Genomic DNA, 21,144 nt, shown 5'->3' with positions numbered 1-21,144 from the left:
ATTACATTCTATGGGGGGCTGCCTGCCTGCATTACATTCTATGGGGGGCTGCCTGCCTGCATTACATTCTATGGGGGGCTGCCTGCCTGCATTACATTCTATGGGGGGCTGCCTGCCTGCATTACATTCTGTGGGGGGCTGCCTGCCTGCATTACATTCTATGGGGGCTGCCTGCCTGCATTACATTCTATGGGGGCTGCCTGCCTGCATTACATTCTATGGGGGCTGCCTGCCTGCATTACATTCTATGGGGGCTGTGCTGCATTATATTGTATGGTGTCTGCCTGCATTACATTCTATGGGCCTGTGCTGCATTATATTCTATGGGGCTGGCTGCATTCCATTCTATGGGCCTGTGCTGCATTATATTCTATGGGGCTGGCTGCATTACATTGTATGCTGGCTGTGCTGCATTATATTCTATGGGGCTGTGCTGCATTATATTCTATGGGGCTGTGCTGCATTATATTCTATGGGGCTGTGCTGCATTATATTCTATAGGGCTGTGCTGTATTACATTCTATGGGGCTGTGCTGCATTTAATTCTATGGGGCTGGCTGCATTACATTCTATGGGGGGCTGTGCTGCATTACATTCTATGGGGCTGGCTGCATTACATTCTATGGGGGCTGTGCTGCATTACATTCTATGGGGACTGTGCTGCATTAAATTCTATGGGGCTGTTCTGTATTACATTCTATGGGGCTGGCTGCATTACATTCTGTGGGGGCTGTGCTGTATTACATTCTATGGGGGCTGTGCTGTATTACATTCTATGGGGGCTGTGCTGTATTACATTCTATGGGGGCTGTGCTGTATTACATTCTATGGGGGCTGTGCTGTATTATAGTCTATGGGGGCTGTGCTGTATTACATTCTATGGGGACTGAGCTGTAATGCTGGATACAGCTGTAATTATATGTTATATAGTCGTGTTACACTCCCCTCACTTCTTGTAGCCTACAAGTGTGCAAAGATATTATACAGTCACCATGCGACAAGTGGGCCTGTGTGACTTCAAATGCCAGGGCTGAATTTTAGTCCCAGTCCGGCCCTGCTCTTGGCCGAGAAAGTCGGCGACTCAGTTTTCCACTCCTGGAATGTGCACCACTGAGATTGCCAGTACGTTCCTTTAGGCCCATGACAGGATCTGAGCCACCTTTGACATCACTGCTCAACTTCAAGTTCCTCCTTGGTGGAGGATGCCATAGCATTGTCAGAATGAACTTGTATAGGACGACTGGAGAGAAGGTTCTGCCAGTGAAGAAGAGCAAGGATAACTGCTCTGAGTTCCAGAATGTTGATGGGAAGGGATGATTCCTGAGCATTCCATTTGCCCAGGACTATTAGGTGTTGGAAATCTGCTCCCAACCGAGCAGACTGAAATCCGTTGTTACAACCTTTCAAAGCATTGGAAGAAACAATCTTCAGTGACGGATGAAGGGGCAGCATCTCCAGCACTGCAGGGACTTCTTGATCTGGGAAGTTGGTGACAAGTTGGTCCAGGGAGCAAGCGGACTTTTCTCATCTTGATACAAGAAAGAACTTTAGAGGGCGTGTGTGGAACTGCTTCCATTGAGGCTACTATCTTGCCCAGTATGCTCATGCAGAACAGGTGGGAGCAAGGGAAGGGACTTCTGAGAAAGTGAATCCCGTGTAGCAAAACTTAGTACTTTTTTTGGCCAGAAACACACTTACCCGCACGGTGTTGAAACGCATTCCCATGGTTTCCTGTGTCCGCCTATTAAGCTATATAGAAATGTTGATCAAAAACATCAGCGACAAATACATCAACAAAATGTTTTAGGAAATGACCAAAAAACATTAACAAAAACCATTCAGGCTTATATTACCCTAAAGGAGTTGTCAAACTATGAAAACTCTTTTTCCTAGGCATGGACTTTTCCAAATGCATTAATGGTAGCACTCACCTTCCATCATCCCCATGGATCCAGTTAACATCACTCTGAAGTGATGTTTGCACTTTACGAGTTTGACAGGACAAAGAAGCCTATGATAGCCTGCAGCGGTTAGATGACATACTGTTCTAGTCAGCTGATCACTGCCTCAGTTTATTATTTTGAGAAGATCCATGTCCAGGAAAAAAAATGTTTGCAAACATTGGACAATCCCTTTAACAAGGAAACAAAGTAATTCGGTTGTGTCAGTCTTAACCGTGTTGACATAGGTGGAGTAGTCTGCTTTGCTTTACCTCCATGGTTATTACTAACCTGTGCCAAGAAATACTGGAATTTGTTCCTCCTTCCACAGCTGCACACCTTTCACAAACGCCCCCTCTTTTTCCGCTATTCTGTCCACTTTTAAATCAGAGAGTTCTTCACCCTGATTTGACATATGTACAACTGAGAAGACATTTGGAGAAGTTCAACTTATTCTTCTAAAACAGAGCAAAAATCTAAGACTACATTTTTGAATGACCAGGAGGTTTCCAAAATTTTAATCCATCTACCTGATAATTTTGTGGGATATTGTGATCCTCTTCTGGATAACCATGGGAATACAGAGACCTGAGATGTCCCTCGGGTGGATTTCTCGGACTAAATTCATCTGTAGGAAATGCGAAGAGAGAATTATAATATTGATGTACTGTACAATGAACCGATGATATCTAGATGACTCTCAAATCACCTCTCTCCTTTTCAATTAAAATAACTAAACATTAAGATTTTTTTTTTATATAGATCAGTAAGGAACCCAAGACCCCCATTAAACATTCAAAATCACTCCTGTATAAGCACGCACAAAGCAATATGTAGAGACCATACCCTTGCCAATGAGTACACCCCAGGGCGCTTATGTACAGTCCTTTTGAGCAATCAATAGTGTTTCAAGATCCGAACCCCTGCCAATCTACTAGACTTCATATTTCTAGAAAAGAACACATCTAGAAAAGTTTAGTTACACGTTAATCGACTTCTCTGCCTTCTTACATTGGTAATCAGAATTCATGAAAGGCTCCTCTTCTACTTCATCTTTTACTTCAACTTTAATATCAAAAATTGCTTCACCCTAAACAAATAAGAAATTATTGGAAATCATTAGTAAGAAAACCTTTTGTTAAATGAGTCACTGTTAATTATATTTTAATATATGGTGAGACTTCAGCTAAGTTTACCTGATTATCTTGTGAGGCACATTCATTTAGTTCTGAAAAATCTTGGAAATGTAGAGAATGAAGACATTGCTCAGACTGGTTTTTGGTACTGATCCTGTCTGTAAGAGGCACACACACAATAACTATGCATGTTTTATATGTGATGTGATCTTTAAGTGACATAATTTTAGATAATATGTGGGTGTACTAGGATATCAGATGTGCTTATTGAGCATTTTCAACTAAAAACAAAAATGGCATCAATACAAATTTCAAATTGTCCGACAAAAAAAAAAAATCACACACAGCTTTGTTGGTGAAAAAATGTAAAAGTTACAGCTCTCAGAATTTGACAATGTAATAACAAGTACATTTTTGCAAAACATTATTTTTATTGTGAAAAAGTAGAAAAACAACAACAAAAATATATATAAATCTGGTATCGCTATAATCGAACTGACTCGCACAATCACCGAATTGCTGTGTTTTGTTTATTGTGTGTCTGAAAAATCTAAAGTTATCAAAAAATGTTATGCACCACAAAATGATAATAATAAATACTTAAACTTATCCTGAAAAATATAAGCCCTTTTACAGTTCTGTAGGCCAAGAAAAAAAAGAGCTTTGGCTCCCAGAATATGGTAGTGAAAAACTATTGTTTATAGAAAAAAAGATTTTTTAAATGAATAAAAGTAGAAAAACGCAAAAAAACCCTATAAAAACCTGGTGTTGTGGTAACCTCACTGACCTGAAGAATATAGTCTGCTTATCACCTATACCACATGATGAACTGCGTAAAAATAAAAAAGGTTCTTGAAGTACTGTTTATTTGTTCAGTCTGCCTCCCAAAATCAAATTAAGGCCCAGTTCACATTTATCCTATGCTCTATACTAGATACTAATATCTAGTTTTCCATTTAAATCCCCAAAAATTGTAATTCGGACGAAACTCCCAAAGGAGCAATTCACTATAATGAGGCAGAGCACATGGAATAATTTTGGATTCTGTAAAGTCTCTGTTAAGGCGGTGTCCTGTCGACCATAGTTGTATGCATGCCTAAAAAGACACTATCGTAACCGAAGCCATACAAAGGCCAAAGTGACTCCATCTGCTCTGCCTCATTTTAGTGAATGAATATGTTGGGGAGGATTTTGTATGAACAATATTTTTTGGCGGGGGAGACTTACATGGAAACCCCGACAATAGCATTCAGCATATTGCACAGGATAAATGTGATCCGTTGCAGATTGTGAAAAACTGATGCGACTAACTGATCCAGCTAATTGGATCAAAAAAAAAACTAGAGCATGCTCAGTTTAAAAAAACTGAATCCGTTGCCGGATTCCGTCAGTTGACGGATCCAGTGCCATAGGGTTCCATTGTAGCAAACGACGGACGGCGATAGATACGTCACTGTCCGTTTTTTCTTCGGACACAAAAAACTTTACTATGTCAGTTTTTTCCGGTCACTGGAAAACCAATTTTCGACAGATCCGGAATGAAACGTGAGACCATGCATCGCAATCCGTCGCTAATACAAGTCTATGAGAAAAAAACGGATCCGGAGGCAACTTTTGTCAGATCCATTTTTTTCAGAATTCGCCAGATTGAGACTGACGGCAAAAAACTGAAGTGTGAAAGCAGCCTAAGGCTACTTTCAGACATAGCGCATTTTTGAGCGCTATTTTGCGGGCGCTTTTCAAAAATGCGCAATGTCATTTTCGTCTGCCGGCAAAGTGAATGAGAAATTCACTTTGCCGTTCAGACACACCGCAAAAAAACGCGGCGCTTTTGTCTGCAAACACGCCGGCGTAAAAAGAATTGACATGTCAATTCTTTACGCAGCGGCGTGTCTGCGTATCCCCCTAGGGCCCCATATTAACGTGCACACACAGCGCCTTTGTCCTGGGTGTCGGCGTCTTTGTACGGAGGGGTTGACACCCAGGACTGGACGTGACGTCGGACAGGAAGAGGGAAGCCCCCGCCCCCCAGTGAAGCAGCATGGAGTGTGAGTGTGTGAGTGTGTGTGTGTGTGTGTGTATATGTGTGTAGCGACGCTGCAGCGATAGCGACAACGATGCCGATCGCTGCAGCGTCGCTGTTTGATCGCTGGAGAGCTGTCACACAGACCGCTCTCCAGCGACCAAGGATGCCGAGGCCCCCGAGTAACCAGAGTAAACATCGGGTTACTAAGCGCAGGGCCGCGCTTAGTAACCCGATGTTTACCCTGGTTACCAGCGTAAAAGTAAAAAAAACAAACACTACATGCTCACCTGCGCGTCCCCCAGCCTCTGCTTCCTGACACTGACTGAGCTCCGGCCTTAACAGCACAGCGGTGACGTCACCGCTCTGCTTTCACTTTCACTTTAGGGCCGGCGCTCAGTCACTTTGATACGTGGCACTTTGATACGTGGCACGTGGCACTGAAATATGTGGCACTGAAATATGTGGCACGTGGCACTTTGATACGTGGCACGTGTCACTTAAATACATGGCACTTTGATACGTGGCACTTTGATACGTGGCACGTGGCACTTTGATACGTGGCACTGAAATATGTGGCACGTGGCACTTTGATACGTGGCACGTGTCACTTAAATACGTGGCACGTGGCACTTTGATACGTGGCACTTTGATACGTGGCACGTGGCACTTTGATACGTGGCACTGAAATATGTGGCACTTTGATACGTGGCACGTGGCACTGAAATACGTGGCACTGAAATACGTGGCACTGAAATACGTGGCACGTGGCACTGAAATACGTGGCACTGAAATACGTGGCACTGAAATACGTGATACGTGGCACTTAAATACGTGGCACTGAAATACGTGGCACTGAAATACGTGGCACGTGGCACTGAAATACGTGGCACGTGGCACTGAAATACGTGGCACTGAAATACGTGGCACTTAAATACGTGGCACTTAGGCTATGTTCACATTTGCGTTGTGCGCCGCATGCGTCCTTTTTTTGATTGATTTTGGACGCAGCAAAAATGCAACTTGCTGCGTCCTCTGCGGCCGGATGCGTGCGCTGCAGTGACGCATGCGGCCGGCGCAAAACGCAAGTGCGACGCATGTCCATGCGCCCCCATGTTAAATATAGGGGCGCATGACGCATGCGGCGCCCGACGCTGCGGCGCAGACCGCAAATGTGAACGTAGACTTAAATAGCTAGATAGAGCTGGATCCGCGGGCTGTGATCTGGCCTACGCTCAGCACTCTGCGGAGCGCTGTCATTCAAAACACGTCCACTCATTTTGGTGTTTAGTCCCAAAATGGAGGATGGAAGAAGAAAAGGGTTGGACAAGGAAATGACATCATTTCTTTTTTTTTTCCCCCACTGCAGTTAAAGCTTTATTTGTGTCAAACACAGACAATCTGCAGAGAAAACTGCATAAAAAACCGCACTAAAAACCGCATCAAAAACCGCATCAAAAAACGCACCAAAAACGCACCTGCGTTTTCTGCCAAGAGCTGCGGTTTTTGTCCTGAAAAAAAAGGATTGAAATCAGGATCGTGTGAACATACCCTTACCGTACAGGGTTACGAGGGGGGGCGTCTGACTGACGCCTGCCCTAGTAACCTGGGGTTAGTGACAGTGGGGTTAGTAAACCCCAGCTGATGTCTGTTCCGCTTGCTGAGGCGTCTTTGGCTCAAGGCCATTGCAGCTGGCAGAATCGACATGATGTTAACTCCAGTGTGTATTGTATTCTGAGTCATAAAGACAGGAAATGACCTCAATGACTCTTTTTTTTTTTCCCCTTTTTTTTTTTTTTCAAACAAACTTTATTTTCAGTACACAATGCTGAAAAAAACGCAGCTGCAAAAAACGCAGCAAAAAACGCTGTGTGTGAAAGCAGCTGCGTTTTTTGCCTGCGTAAAAAAACGCAGGTAAAGCAGCAGCAAAATACGCGCGCGTAAAAATACGCAGCAAATATGCTGTGTGTGAAAGTAGCCTAACAGTAATTTCTGACAACATATGGGGTTTCCCCGCATTTGGAGGAAATTGTGTAACAAATTGTGGGATCCAGTTTCACCCATTACCCTTGTGTACATGAAAAATTTGCACCTAATAAAAAAATTACATTTTTATCACGAAGGCTATGTGCACACATAGTTGAATATTTGATTGCAGAAATTTCTGCAACGTTTCTGCATCTCTAGGAATGTGTTGGCAGCAAAAACGCACGTTTTTGTACAGCAATGAAAACTTTTGGGAGCTAAAGATACTTGAAAAAAGGGAAAAAAAAGTTTTATGGTGTAATTTCCGTTTTCAACACCTTCTTTTTTTTATGCTCATTTGCCCGTCCCAAGCCAAAAATACCAGCCCTTAGCTATCCCAGAAATGGCATTTCATATTTGAAGCGCCAATTCTGGCACTTAGCCAAGGATCTTCCTGATGCCCAGGTGCAGTCGCATCAGGGTAATAGGATTAGGGGTTTGTGTCAGCAGCAGTCACTGACACCAGGCTCTAGGTTTAGTAATGAAGAAGTGTCAGTCAGATACCCTCATTTCTAAACCTGTAAGTAAAGAGTTAGATAAACAATGCAAATAAAGCACTTTATTTTAAATAAAACAGACACGTTCTCTAACCATTTAAATTAACCCAATATACTCACCCCAGGTCCGATGGTAATCCAAGTGTTAAAGCGATGTCCCACGTTGTCACCAGCCTATGGAGGAGTGTTCACAGAAAGAACCTACATAGGCTGTAACCAAACACCAACTGGCAGAACTCAGAACGCAACGCGATACCTGGTGGCGTTGACATGCGTTAGGCTATTAGGGCTCATACTCATCTACGAAAAAAACAAACAAGAGCAATCCGAAAAAAAAAAATCGGATTGCACTCTGACCAATGTTAATCTATGAGTCCCTGCTAATCTGCGATCTTTTTTCTCAGCTGAATTCAGACTAAGAAAAAACTCATAGCATGCTGCGATTGTCCTCGTATATCGGACAAGATTCGCCAATGCAAGTCAATGGGTGCGAGAGATAGAATGGACGGCATACTGACCATGTGAGTGCCGTCCGATTTTTAAACACCCATCTCCTTGAAACCCTGACATTTCATCTGCTGCGTAAACTAAAATCACAGCTTGACCCAACTGAATAGAATATACATTTTATTAACCAGCAGAGGGAAAGCAGACAGCTGAGGGCAGATGTTTATAGCTTGGGAAGGAGGTAATACCCAGGGAGCCTGCCAGGCTATTAATATCAGCTCACAGCTGTATGTTTAGCCTTTACCAGTTATTAAAATGGGGGACCCCCCAAAAATGACGTAGAGTCCCATTATAATTAATGACCAGCAAAGGCTAGGCAGACCGCTGTGGGCTGATATTAATAGGCTAGGAAGGGGCCATAGATATTGCCGCCTCAGACTAAAAACATCGACTCTCATCCACCCTACCACCTCGCTCTACCCACTTGACCTGGTGTGGTGTGGGGGGATTTTATATCACCTTTGTAATGTCAGGTGACATTAAGCCCAGAGGTTAGTAATGGAGAGGCGCCTATAAGACACCCCCATTATTAACCCCATAGTTATATTGTATATAAAAAAAACACACACCCAGAATAGTCCTTTATCTAATATATAAAGCTGAATGTGTGTATGTGTGTATGTGTGTATGTCCGGGATTGGCATCTGAACCGTCGCAGCTACAGCCACAAAATTTTGCACAGTCACACGTCTGGACCCCGAAAGCGTCATAGGCTATGTTGTGAGGCGAAATTTTAACCCTGCGCTTTCCAATTCACCAAACAATTTTGCCTCTATCTACATAATGGGGAAAAAGTGAAAGGAAAAGTGTTGGAGGCGTCGCAGCTACAGGCACAAAATTTTGCACAGTCACACGTCTGGACCCCGAGAGCGTCAAAGCTATGTTGTGAGGTGAAATTTTAACCCCGCGCTTTCCAATTCACCAAACAATTTTGCCCCTATCTACATAATGGGGAAAAAATGAAAGGAAAAGTGTTGGAGGCAAATTAACAGCTGCCAGATGTGAACAAGGGGGACTTAAAGAATGAGAGCGATGGCGCCAAAGAGTATATACTGTACAGTTGCTAAGGTGGGGCCCCACCATGGGATAATCACCACACCACCACGGGGATATGAACACACACACAAAATGCGCCACACACTACCACGTGCTCGAACACATATACCACCCTCAGCGCACATTTCACCACACATACACCAACCTCGCCACATAAAAGTCGAAACACAAAAGTCGCCGCTCAAAACTCGCCACGCGCAAAACTCTCCACATGCAAAACTCGCCACACATGCAAAACTCACCTCATGGAAAACTTGCACACGCGGAAAAATTGCCACATGCACAAAAGTTGCAACACATGCAAAAGTTGCCTCACACAAAACTTGCACATACTCAAAAGGCACCACACATAAAACTCGCCACGCGCAAAACTCGCCATGCGCAAAACTTGCTGCACACAACTTGCTACACTAACCTGTCACATGCAACTCGACACACAAAAAGTTGCTACACGCATGTCGCCACACAAAACTCATCTCACAAAAGTCGCTACATGCATGTCGCCACACGCAACTCAACACACACAACTTGACACACGAAACTCGCCCTAAAACACACACAAGTCTGGTATTATCCTTCAAAAATAAAAATCTGCTTTATAAGCAGACAAACTACAAGAGCAACAAATGTACCATATAGGAATCCGGCAGCTGTCAGTCACATGACCTGTCTATTATGTGTATGTGTGAGCTAATATATACTGCCAGGGGGTGGGCTTACTGTTGGCTGGGGATTTATCAGGCTGCCAATTTAGCTTACAAATACTGAGGTAAAAATACTGACCAAATAACGTGTGAACGAGGTCTAATACAGGAGGAGATGACATACAGATATATACTATATACAGGAGGAGATGACACACAGGTATATACTATTTACAGGGGAGATGACACACAGGTATATACTATATACAGGAGGAGATGACACAGATATATACTATATACAGGAGAGATGACACACAGGTATATACTATATACAGGAGGAGATGACATACAGGTACATACTACATACAGCAGGAGATGGCATACAGGTATATACTATATACAGGAGCAGATTACCTACAGGTATATAGTATATACAGGAGGAGATGACATACAGGTATATGCTATGTATAGGAGGAGATGACATACAGGTATATACTATATACAGGAGGAGATGACACACAGATATATACTATATATAGGTGAGATGACACACAGGTATATACTATATACAGGAGGAGATTACATACAGGTATATACTATATATAGGAGGAGATGACATACAGGTATATACTATATACAGGGGACATGACACACAGCAGGTATATACTATATACAGGGGAGATGACATACAGGTATATACTATATACAGGAGATGACATACAGGTGTATACTATATATAAGGGAGATGACAAACATGTATATACTGAGGTGAAAATGAGAGGTGTGAGGTGAAAATGAAAAGGTGTGAGTGCAAAATGAGAGGAGTGAGGGAAAATAGTGGAGTGATCGGAAAATGACAGATGTGAGGTCGAAATGACAAGTGTTAGGGGGGAATGAGAGGAGTGAGGGGGAAAATAAGAGGAGTGAGGGGGAAAATGAGAGGTGTGAGGGAGAAAATGAGAGATGTGAGGGGGAAAATGAAAGATGTGATGGGGAAAATGAGAGGCGTGATGGGAAAATAAGAGAAGTGAGGTGCTATAACTAACCACAGATATTTACTATGCCCAGGCAACGCCGGGCTCTTCAGCTAGTATCTAATATATAAAGCTGAATGTGTGTGTGTGTGTGTATGTGTGTATGTCTGGGATTGGCATCTGCACCGTCACAGCTACAGCCACAACATTTTGCACAGTCACACGTCTGGACCCTGAGAGCGTCATAGGCTATGTGGTGAGGCGAAATTTTAACCCCGCGCATTCCAATTCACCAAACAATTTTGCCCCCATCTACATAATGGGGAAAAAGTGAAAGGAAAAGTGTTGGAGGCAAATTGACAGCTACCAGATGTGAAAAAGGGGGACTTAAAGAATGAGAGCGATGGCGCCAAAGAGTATATACCGTACAGTTGCTAAGGTGGGGCCCGACATGGGATACTCACCACACATATGAACACACACACACACAAAATGCACCAAACACTACCACGTGCTTGAACACATATACCACCCTCAGCACACATTTCACCACACATACACCAACCTCACCACATAAACGTCGAAACACAAAAGTCACCGCTCAAAACTCGCCACGCGCAAAATTCGCCACATGCAAAACTCGCCACATGCAAAACTAGGCTCACGCAAAACTCGCCACACGTGCAAAACTCACCTCATGGAAAACTCGCCACACACAAAACTTGCACAAGCGGAAAAATTGCCATATGCACAAAAGATGCAACACATGCAAAAGTTGCCTCACACAAAACTTGCACATACTCAAAACGCACCACACATAAAACTCGCCACGCTAAAACTCGCCATGCGCAAAACTTGCTGCACACAACTTGCTACACTAACCTGTCACATTTATAACAAAAACCGAACTTGTGGATATAGCCTCTAGTACCACACTCCCTTCTACCTGGAGTGCCCATAGCACCCCAATGGGGAGAAAAAACAAGGGAGCAAAGACTCCCAGGTAGATACGTATTGACAACGACCAACAACATATGTGTACAAAATCTACGTCACAGTAAATTTATCGCAAAATGTAAACTTTATTTCAAAATACAACATCAGTAAAAGACAAATAGTATAGTGGGATGGGGATGAGATGAATGACTATACTGGAGAGTGACTACATGTGAGCACACTCATATGTGTCTAACATGGGGGGTATATAACCCAGCAGCAATCAAATGTAATAATAATATAAATACCTAACACTGTATACAGATGCTGGTAAGTAAAGGAGGCAGGAATGGTCAGGAGGTCCCAGTGACCAAATGACCCATAAGGTACACTTAAGCCTGACCCCATACATATTAGTCCATATTGCACAAAAACCCATAAGGTGCTAATGACTATTAAGGTGCCTAAGTGGCATGCCACAATAAGAGCTTAAAGCTTACCCATGCGTGTGCTAGCCTGCAGTCAGACTCCAGTAAGAAGCCCCGACGCGCGTTTCGCGTGATGTGCTTCCTCGGGGCCCCCGGGTATTTAGATTATTATTACATTTGATTGCTGCTGGGTTATATACCCCCCATGTTAGACACATATGAGTGTGCTCACATGTAGTCACTCTCCAGTATAGTCATTCATCTCATCCCCATCCCACTATACTATTTGTCTTTTACTGATGTTGTATTTTGAAATAAAGTTTACATTTTGCGATAAATTTACTGTGACGTAGATTTTGTACACATATGTTGTTGGTCGTTGTCAATACTAACCTGTCACATGCAACTCGACACACAAAAAGTTGCTCCACGCAAGTCGCCACACAAAACTCATCTCACAAAAGTCGCTACATGCATGTCGCCACACGCAACTCAGCACACACAACTTGACACACGAAACTCGCCCTAAAACACACACAAGTCTGGTATTATCCTTCAAAAATAAAAATCTGATTAAAGGGACACCCGAAAACCCCGCCCCTATGGCTAAAGATTGTTCCCTCCAAATTCAGGTGACAGTGTCCCTTTAATAAGCAGACAAACTACAAGAGCAACAAATGTACCATATAGGAAATACGGTAGCTGTTAGTCTCATGACCTGTCTATTATGTGTATGTGGTAGCTAATATATACTGCCGGGGGGGCTGGGGATTTATCAGGCTGCCAATAGCAACCAATCACAGCTCAGCTTCTATTTTGCTACAGTTAATTAATCTGAGCTCTGATTGGTTAATATGGGCAACAAAGGACATTCTCAGTATAACAAAGCTTGTGTGAGGTAATATCATGTCAGTTAGGGTGTGTTGGTGGAAAGGCTGAAGTCAGTCACATTACCTCTATGTGAGAGGATATAGAAACTGCCAGTTACAGACTATTTTTACCACAATAATGCCTCATAATAAAAGGAATTCCATGGCACGAATGTCAGCTGATGCGAAAAGAAAAGCTGCATTACGGGCCAATGAAAAATGTGAAGACCGAGAAACAAGGCTGACACACATGAGAACAGCAGCTGCTTCCTCAAGAGCCAATGAACTTTCTGAGCAGAGGAAAGCGAGGCTTGCAGACAAGAGAACAAGAGCTGCTTCCTCAAGGGCCAATGAACTTTCTGAGGAGAGGGAAGCGAGGCTTGCAGACATGAAAACAAGAGCTGCTTCCTCAAGAGCCAATGAAGCAGTTATTAACCCGGGCAAAGCCGGGTAGTACAGCTAGTTTTAAATAAAGACAGACTCGTTTAATGACTCTAAATTAAACCATACTCTCATCATCACCCAGTCCACTGAAGCCAACATCTTCTGTACATTAAATAAATAAACAATATTCCTCACCTGTCTGAAGTGAAGAGATTATCCATAATGTCCCACGACGATCCTGATGACTTTGAGAGCAGTCACTGATGCAACTGCTCTCAAGGACAGCAGGCTACACACTGACACAAAAGGTAATCATTCCTGCACTGTGTAGCGCTGAGCTGCGGTGAGAAAGTTCACTGGAATTCATCAGTTGATGAACCCCCATGATCTCACTGACGGCGCTGCTGTGTGCGAACTTTCTCACGCAGCAGTGCCAAAAGTGAGGTCATTAGGGCTCTTCAGCTGATGAACTCTGGTGAACTTTACCACAGATCAATTACACACTCCTGTCAGTGTGTTGCTGACTGGCGGGTAGAGCAGTCGCATCAGCTGATGTGACTGCTCTACAGGTGATCCGAATAGGATTAGCGGATAGGTGAGGGATATGGTGGTTTATTATTTTTCTCTTTTTCAGGTGACATGGGCATCGGGGATTAGGCGTTAAGGTTGGTATTTGGTGTTTTTTATTTTTTACAGGAGACAAGGGCTTCAGGGATTAGGTGTAAGGTGAGTTTATACTGTCTTTTATTTTCATTTCAATATATATTTCTATTTATTTTTTTTTTACTTTGAGCACAGGCGCCGGCTGATGACTACGCCCATCAGCCACCGCCTGCTATCGCTTGTAATCAGTGACAGCAGACCTTGGCTGATGGAAGCAATAGTTTCTTACCAGCCGACGACTATGACCTGTGGTAAGCTTTTTACCGTGGGTCAGAGTCACAGCTGTGGGATCACCCTGACATCTGACCTCGCAGTGCTCTGTACGGTGGTAATGATCTTAAAGGGGGTAACATTAACGCCGATCAGAGAAGTCGCATCAGTGTTTCTCACTCTGTCACACAAATGACAGACTGGAAAACCTTTTTATACCTGCGTTTTTGCTACGGATTTGACTAACTCAACTTAAGTCAGTGGGTGATAAATGCGGCAATAATGCAAAGAACTGACATGCTGCAGATTTAAACAAACAGCAAATCCTGAAAGGAAAATTACTGATCATGTGCACAACACTATAGGATTCTTATTTACTTAGCTGAAGATCAGCTATAGTGTATTGCGTCGGAATTCACTATTATAGTACCCTTGGGATTAGTCGGAGTATAGCTTGGAGAGTCTCCCATAAATAAAATATAACCTTTAATTCAATATTATTAAAATGGATAACTCTGGACAAAAAGTAACACAAAACTATAAGGGTATGTGCACATGTTGCAGATTTGCCTGTGGAATTTTCTGAGCAGATTCTGCATCTCTTGGCAGAAAACGCAGGTAAAAATCCACACGGATTTGATGCGTTTTTGATGCTTTTTTTATGCAGATTTTCATGCGTTTTTTTTATGTGGATTTGTATGCGTTTTTGTGAGCTAAATAAAGATCTATTATTTAACAAAAAAAAAATAAAAGAATTGTGATGTCACTTCTTGTCCAACCTCTTCATTTACATACTCCATTGAAGAATAATTTTTACACACACAGATAGATAGATCTATAGATATATAGATCTATAGATAGATAGACAGATCTATACTCCATTGAAGAATATACATACTCCATTGAAGAATAATGTTTACACACACATAGATAGATCTATAGATAGATGGATAGATCTATAAATAGATCTATAGATAGATAGATAGATCTATAGATAGATAGATCTATAGAGCTATAGATAGATAGATCTATAGATAGATCTATAGATAGATCTATAGATCGATAGAAAGATAGATCTATAGATCGATAGAAAGATAGATCTATAGATAGATGCTAGATCTGTAGATAAATAGATCTATAGATAGATGCTAGATAGATCTATAGATAGATCTATAGATCTAAAGATAGATCTATAGATAGATGGCTAGATCTATAGATGGATAGATCTATAGATAGCTTGATCTATACTGTAGATAGATAGATCTATAGATATGTAGATCTATAGATAGATCTATAGATAGATAAATAGATAGATCTATAGATAGATAGATAGATAGATCTACAGTATAGATAGATGATAGATCTATAGATAGATAGCTAGATAGATCTATAGATAGATATATCTATTGATAGATAGATAATACCAAGCCCGATGTTTAGTAATAAACATAATAAAATGGTACATAGAGTTAAATAAAGACACACACACAAAATCTGCGTTAGGCCGGGGTCACACTTGTGAGAAACTCGCACGAGTCCCTCGCATCAATACCTGGCACTGACGCAGGCACTTCGGACCACAGCGTTCAGATGCATAGAAATACATGCAGTCCCATCGGACGATGCTTGCCTACATACAGACCCGCACGCACACGCACACACACACACAGCCCCGCAGACACACAAAAACACCCGCACACAGACACGCACATTTTCTCCGCACACATACAGTCTCCGCTCACACACTCTTCCTCCTCCCTATCTGCAGCGTTTCTCGCACGCAACTCTGCAGCAAATCCGCAGATCTTTTTAAACCTGCACTTTTGCTGCAGATTTGACTGACTCAATGAAAGTCAATCGGTGCATAAGCACTGCAGATCCACAAAAAGAATTGACATGCTGCGGAAAATAAAACGATGCGATTCCGCGCGGTTTTTTTCCGCAGCATGTGCACAACAATTCTCAATTTCCCATTGACTAACATTGCTTGTGCACTACACTGCGGATTTCATGCAATTCCGCGCATCCAAAAACGCTGCGGAAACGCATCAAAATCCGCAACGTGTGCCCATAGCCTATAACCACATACATAAAGTGCTATGCATAACCAGTGCTCTATTAATAATTGGTTTGGTCTCACCAGTATAATGGAAGTTCTCTGTAGTAGGTTCGCATTAGACAGGAGCAGGATGTATAGTCCACATACAGGGCCGGACTGGCCATAGGGCAGTTCTGGCAAATGCCAGAAGGGCCGATGGCAGTAGTGGGCCGCTCGAATGTGCCGCTGTCGGCACACTCCCCCCGCTGTCGGCGCACTCCCGGCCCCGCATTCAACTATACCGGCGTCATAGACGCCGGTACAGTTGAATGCAATGATGGAGGAGAGAGCGTCTGCTGACGCCCCCTCTCCCATCATTCCCCGCTCTGCCTGCCACTGACACTGCGGGTGCGCGATGACGTCATATCATCGCGCACCTGCTGTGTGACCGGGCGGGCAGACTGCGACTGCTGAGGCCGGAGCCAGGAGCAGCACGGGACACGAGGAGAGAGGTGAGTAGTGTGTTTGTTTGTTTTTTTTATCAATGAGTGATGACTGGATTGTGGAGCTATTGGGGGGGGGGGGGCTGCCTGCCTGCATTACTTTCTATGGGGGCTGCCTGCCTGCATTACATTCTATGGGGGCTGCCTGCCTGCATTGCTTTCTATGGGGGCTGCCTGCCTGCATTACTTTCTATGGGGGCTGCCTGCCTGCATTGCTTTCTATGGGGGCTGCCTGCCTGCATTACTTTCTATGGGGGCTGCCTGCCTGCATTACTTTCTATGGGGGCTGCCTGCCTGCATTACTTTCTATGGGGGCTGCCTGCCTGCATTACTTTCTATGGGGGCTGCCTGCCTGCATTACTTTCTATGGGGGCTGCCTGCCTGCATTACTTTCTATGGGGGCTGCCTGCCTGCATTACATTCTATGGGGGGCTGCCTGCCTGCATTACATTCTATGGGGGCTGCCTGCCTGCATTACATTCTATGGGGGGCTGCCTGCCTGCATTACATTCTATGGGGGGCTGCCTGCCTGCATTACATTCTATGGGGGGCTGCCTGCCTGCATTACATTCTATGGGGGGCTGCCTGCCTGCATTACATTCTATGGGGGGGGCTGCCTGCCTGCATTACATTCTATGGGGGGCTGCCTGCCTGCATTACATTCTATGGGGGGCTGCCTGCCTGCATTACATTCTATGGGGGGCTACCTGCCTGCATTACATTCTATGGGGGGCTGCCTGCCTGCATTACATTCTATGGGGGGCTGCCTGCCTGCATTACATTCTATGGGGGGCTGCCTGCCTGCATTACATTCTATGGGGGGCTGCCTGCCTGCATTACATTCTATGGGGGGCTGCCTGCCTGCATTACATTCTATGGGGGCTGCCTGCCTGCATTACATTCTATGGGGGCTGCCTGCCTGCATTACATTCTATGGGGGCTGCCTGCCTGCATTACATTCTATGGGGGCTGTGCTGCATTATATTGTATGGTGTCTGCCTGCATTACATTCTATGGGCCTGTGCTGCATTATATTCTATGGGGCTGGCTGCATTCCATTCTATGGGCCTGTGCTGCATTATATTCTATGGGGCTGGCTGCATTACATTGTATGCTGGCTGTGCTGCATTATATTCTATGGGGCTGTGCTGCATTATATTCTATGGGGCTGTGCTGCATTATATTCTATGGGGCTGTGCTGCATTATATTCTATATGGCTGTGCTGTATTACATTCTATGGGGCTGTGCTGCATTTAATTCTATGGGGCTGGCTGCATTACATTCTATGGGGGCTGTGCTGCATTACATTCTATGGGGCTGGCTGCATTACATTCTATGGGGGCTGTGCTGCATTAGATTCTATGGGGACTGTGCTGCATTAAATTCTATGGGGCTGTTCTGTATTACATTCTATGGGGCTGGCTGCATTACATTCTGTGGGGGCTGTGCTGTATTACATTCTATGGGGGCTGTGCTGTATTACATTCTATGGGGGCTGTGCTGTATTACATTCTATGGGGGCTGTGCTGTATTACATTCTATGGGGGCTGTGCTGTATTATAGTCTATGGGGGCTGTGCTGTATTACATTCTATGGGGACTGAGCTGTAATGCTGGATACAGCTGTAATTATATGTTATATAGTCGTGTTACACTCCCCTCACTTCTTGTAGCCTACAAGTGTACAAAGATATTATACAGTCACCATGCGACAAGTGGGCCTGTGTGACTTCAAATGCCAGGGCTGAATTTTAGTCCCAGTCCGGCCCTGTCCACATATATGGGGGGGGGGGGAATTTCTCTCATTTCCTGTCGTGCCCCTCTACCCCCCACATGTGGACCAAACATCCTGCTCCGGTCTAATGCGAACCTACTACAGAGAACTTCCATTATACTGGTGAGACCAAATCAATTATTAATTGAGCACTGGTTATGCACAAGCTTTATGTACATGGCTCAAAAAAATAAAGGGAACACTTAAACAACAGAATATAACTCCAAGTAAATCAAACTTCTGTGAAATCAAACTGTCCACTTAGGAAGCTGCACTGTTTGACAATCAATTTTGCATGCTGTTGTGCAAATGGAATAGACGACAGATGGAAATTATTGGAAATTATCAAAACACACTCAATAAAGGAGTGGTTCTGCAGGTGGGGACCACAGACCACATCTCAGTACCAATGCTTTCTGGCTGATGTTTTGGTCACTTTTGAATGTTGGTTGTGCTGTCACACTCGTGGTAGCATGAGACGGACTCTACAACCCACACAAGTGGCTCAGGTAGTGCAACTCATTCAGGATGGCACATCATTGCGAGCTGTGGCAAGAAGGTTTGCTGTGTCTATCAGCGTAGTATCCGGAGGCACTACCAGGAGACAGGCCAGTACACCAGGAGATGTGGAGGGGGCCGTAGGAGGGCAACAACCCAGCAGCAGGACCGCTACCTCAGCCTTTGTGAAAGGAGGAACAGGAGGAGCAGTGCCAAAGCCCTGCAAAATGACCTCCAGCAGGCCACAAATGTGCATGTGTCTGCACAGACGGCTAGAAACCGACTCCATGAGGATGCTCTGAGTGCCCGTCCACAGATGGGGGTTGTGCTCACAGCCCAAAACCATGCAGGACGCTTGGCATTTGCCACAGAACACCAGGATTGGCAAATTTGCCACTGGTGCTCTGTGCTCTTCACAGAAGAAAGCAGGTTCACACTGAGCACACGTGACAGTCTGGACACGCCGTGGAGAGCGATCTGCTGCCTGCAACATCCTTCAGCATGACCGGTTTGGCAGTGGGTCAGTAATGGTGTGGGGTGACATTTCTTTGGAGGGCCACAAAGCTCTCCATGTGCTTGACAGAGGTAGCCTGACTGCCATTAAGTACCGAGATGAGATCCTCAGACCCCTTGTGAGACCATATGCTGGTGCGGTTGGCCCTGGGTTCCTCCTAAGGCAGGACAATGCCAGACCTCATGTAGTTGGAGTGTGTCAGCAGTTCCTACAAGATTAAGGCATTGAAGCTATGGACTGGCCCGCCCGTTCCCCAGACATGAATCCAATTGAACACATCTGGGACATCATGTCTCACGCACAAACCACCAACGTCACATTGCACCACAGACTGTCCAGGAGTTGGCGGATGCTTTAGTCCCGGTCTGAGAGGAGATCCCTCAGGAGACCATCCGCCGCCTCATCAGGAGCATGCCCAGGCATTGTAGGGCAGTCATACAGGCACGTGGAGGCCACACACACTACTGAGCATAATTTCCTTGTCTTGAGGCATTTCCACTGAAGTTGGATCAGCCTGTAACTTCATTTGCCACTTTGATTTTGAGCATGATTACAACTCCAGACCTCCGTGGGATATTAGTTGTTATTTACGTTGATCATTTTTAGATTTTATTGTTCTCAACACATTCCACTATGTAATGAATATAGATTTAAAACTGGAATATTTCATTCAGTGATATCTAGGATGTGGGATTTTAGTGTTCCCTTTATTTTTTTTTGAGCAGTGTATGTGGTATTATAGTTTTGTGTCACTCCCTCATTTACTTAGCTGGCATAAGGATTCCATCACGTTTTTGAGGCCAATAACGTGAGGAGAAAAAAATACCAAAAACGTACAGTGTGCACACAGCCAAAAATGTATGCATATACATGAATCCTGAATTCCTACAGCAGTGAAGATTCCATAACAGGGTCACAAATGTTTTTTTTTTTTTTTGGTGTTCTGGCACCTCAGGGGCTTGGTAAATGGCACTAACAATCTATTTAAACAAAATATGCATTCTAAAAGCCAAGTTCCATCTGGTCCTCACCATGTATGCAACCACATATGGAGTACTGACAAATTGTGTGGTGCGACGTTGTTCCGCTGATGGTACCGCGCAAGAGGCTGGTACCACCAGCAGTTTCCATATTGTGACACCGATCACTTGGGTGTCTGAATATGGAGGTCGGTGAACTTCCACTGCTTGGAATTCTGGGATCAGGACACATCTGGATGGAACAAGATGTGAAGACATTACAAGGTAAGTATATATGAAGATGAAGTGACATGTTAGAATTGAAAAAAGGGGCTTGGTAATTAAAGAGGTTGTCCGGAATTTTCACAAAATTTAGTTTATGTGACAATAGACTTGTGAATCCTCAAAGCGCTCAGATCATGTGCTGTAAGGATTCTTCTGTGTCAGTGGTGAGACCAGGCGGTCATTGAGCTGAAAAAATTCAATATGTATACTTCCGGCCACAATACGACTAGACAAACATGGCCTTGGTAAATACAAGTGAATTGAGTGAGGCTGCACCTGTC

At 44.0% G+C, this 21,144-nt stretch overlaps 1 protein-coding gene across 1 annotated transcript in view; it reads right to left on the bottom strand.

The window, feature by feature from the left end:
* Positions 1–21,144, bottom strand: part of LOC143765029 (uncharacterized) — a 57,470-nt gene that overhangs the window by 11,448 nt on the left and 24,878 nt on the right. Inside the window, exons 5-8 of the mRNA XM_077251259.1 lie at positions 3,137–3,234; positions 2,952–3,030; positions 2,471–2,568; positions 2,232–2,343 (exon numbers count right to left, since the gene is read on the bottom strand). Of these exons, the coding sequence (XP_077107374.1) occupies positions 2,232–2,343; positions 2,471–2,568; positions 2,952–3,030; positions 3,137–3,234 (387 nt within the window). The remainder of the gene's footprint in view (positions 1–2,231; positions 2,344–2,470; positions 2,569–2,951; positions 3,031–3,136; positions 3,235–21,144) is intronic.

The sequence above is a fragment of the Ranitomeya variabilis genome, chromosome 4, assembly GCF_051348905.1.
Source record: "Ranitomeya variabilis isolate aRanVar5 chromosome 4, aRanVar5.hap1, whole genome shotgun sequence".
In the NCBI taxonomy this organism is placed as follows: domain Eukaryota; kingdom Metazoa; phylum Chordata; class Amphibia; order Anura; family Dendrobatidae; genus Ranitomeya; species Ranitomeya variabilis.
Note: the sequence above shows the minus strand (reverse complement) of the source record. Positions and strands in the feature narration are given on the sequence as shown.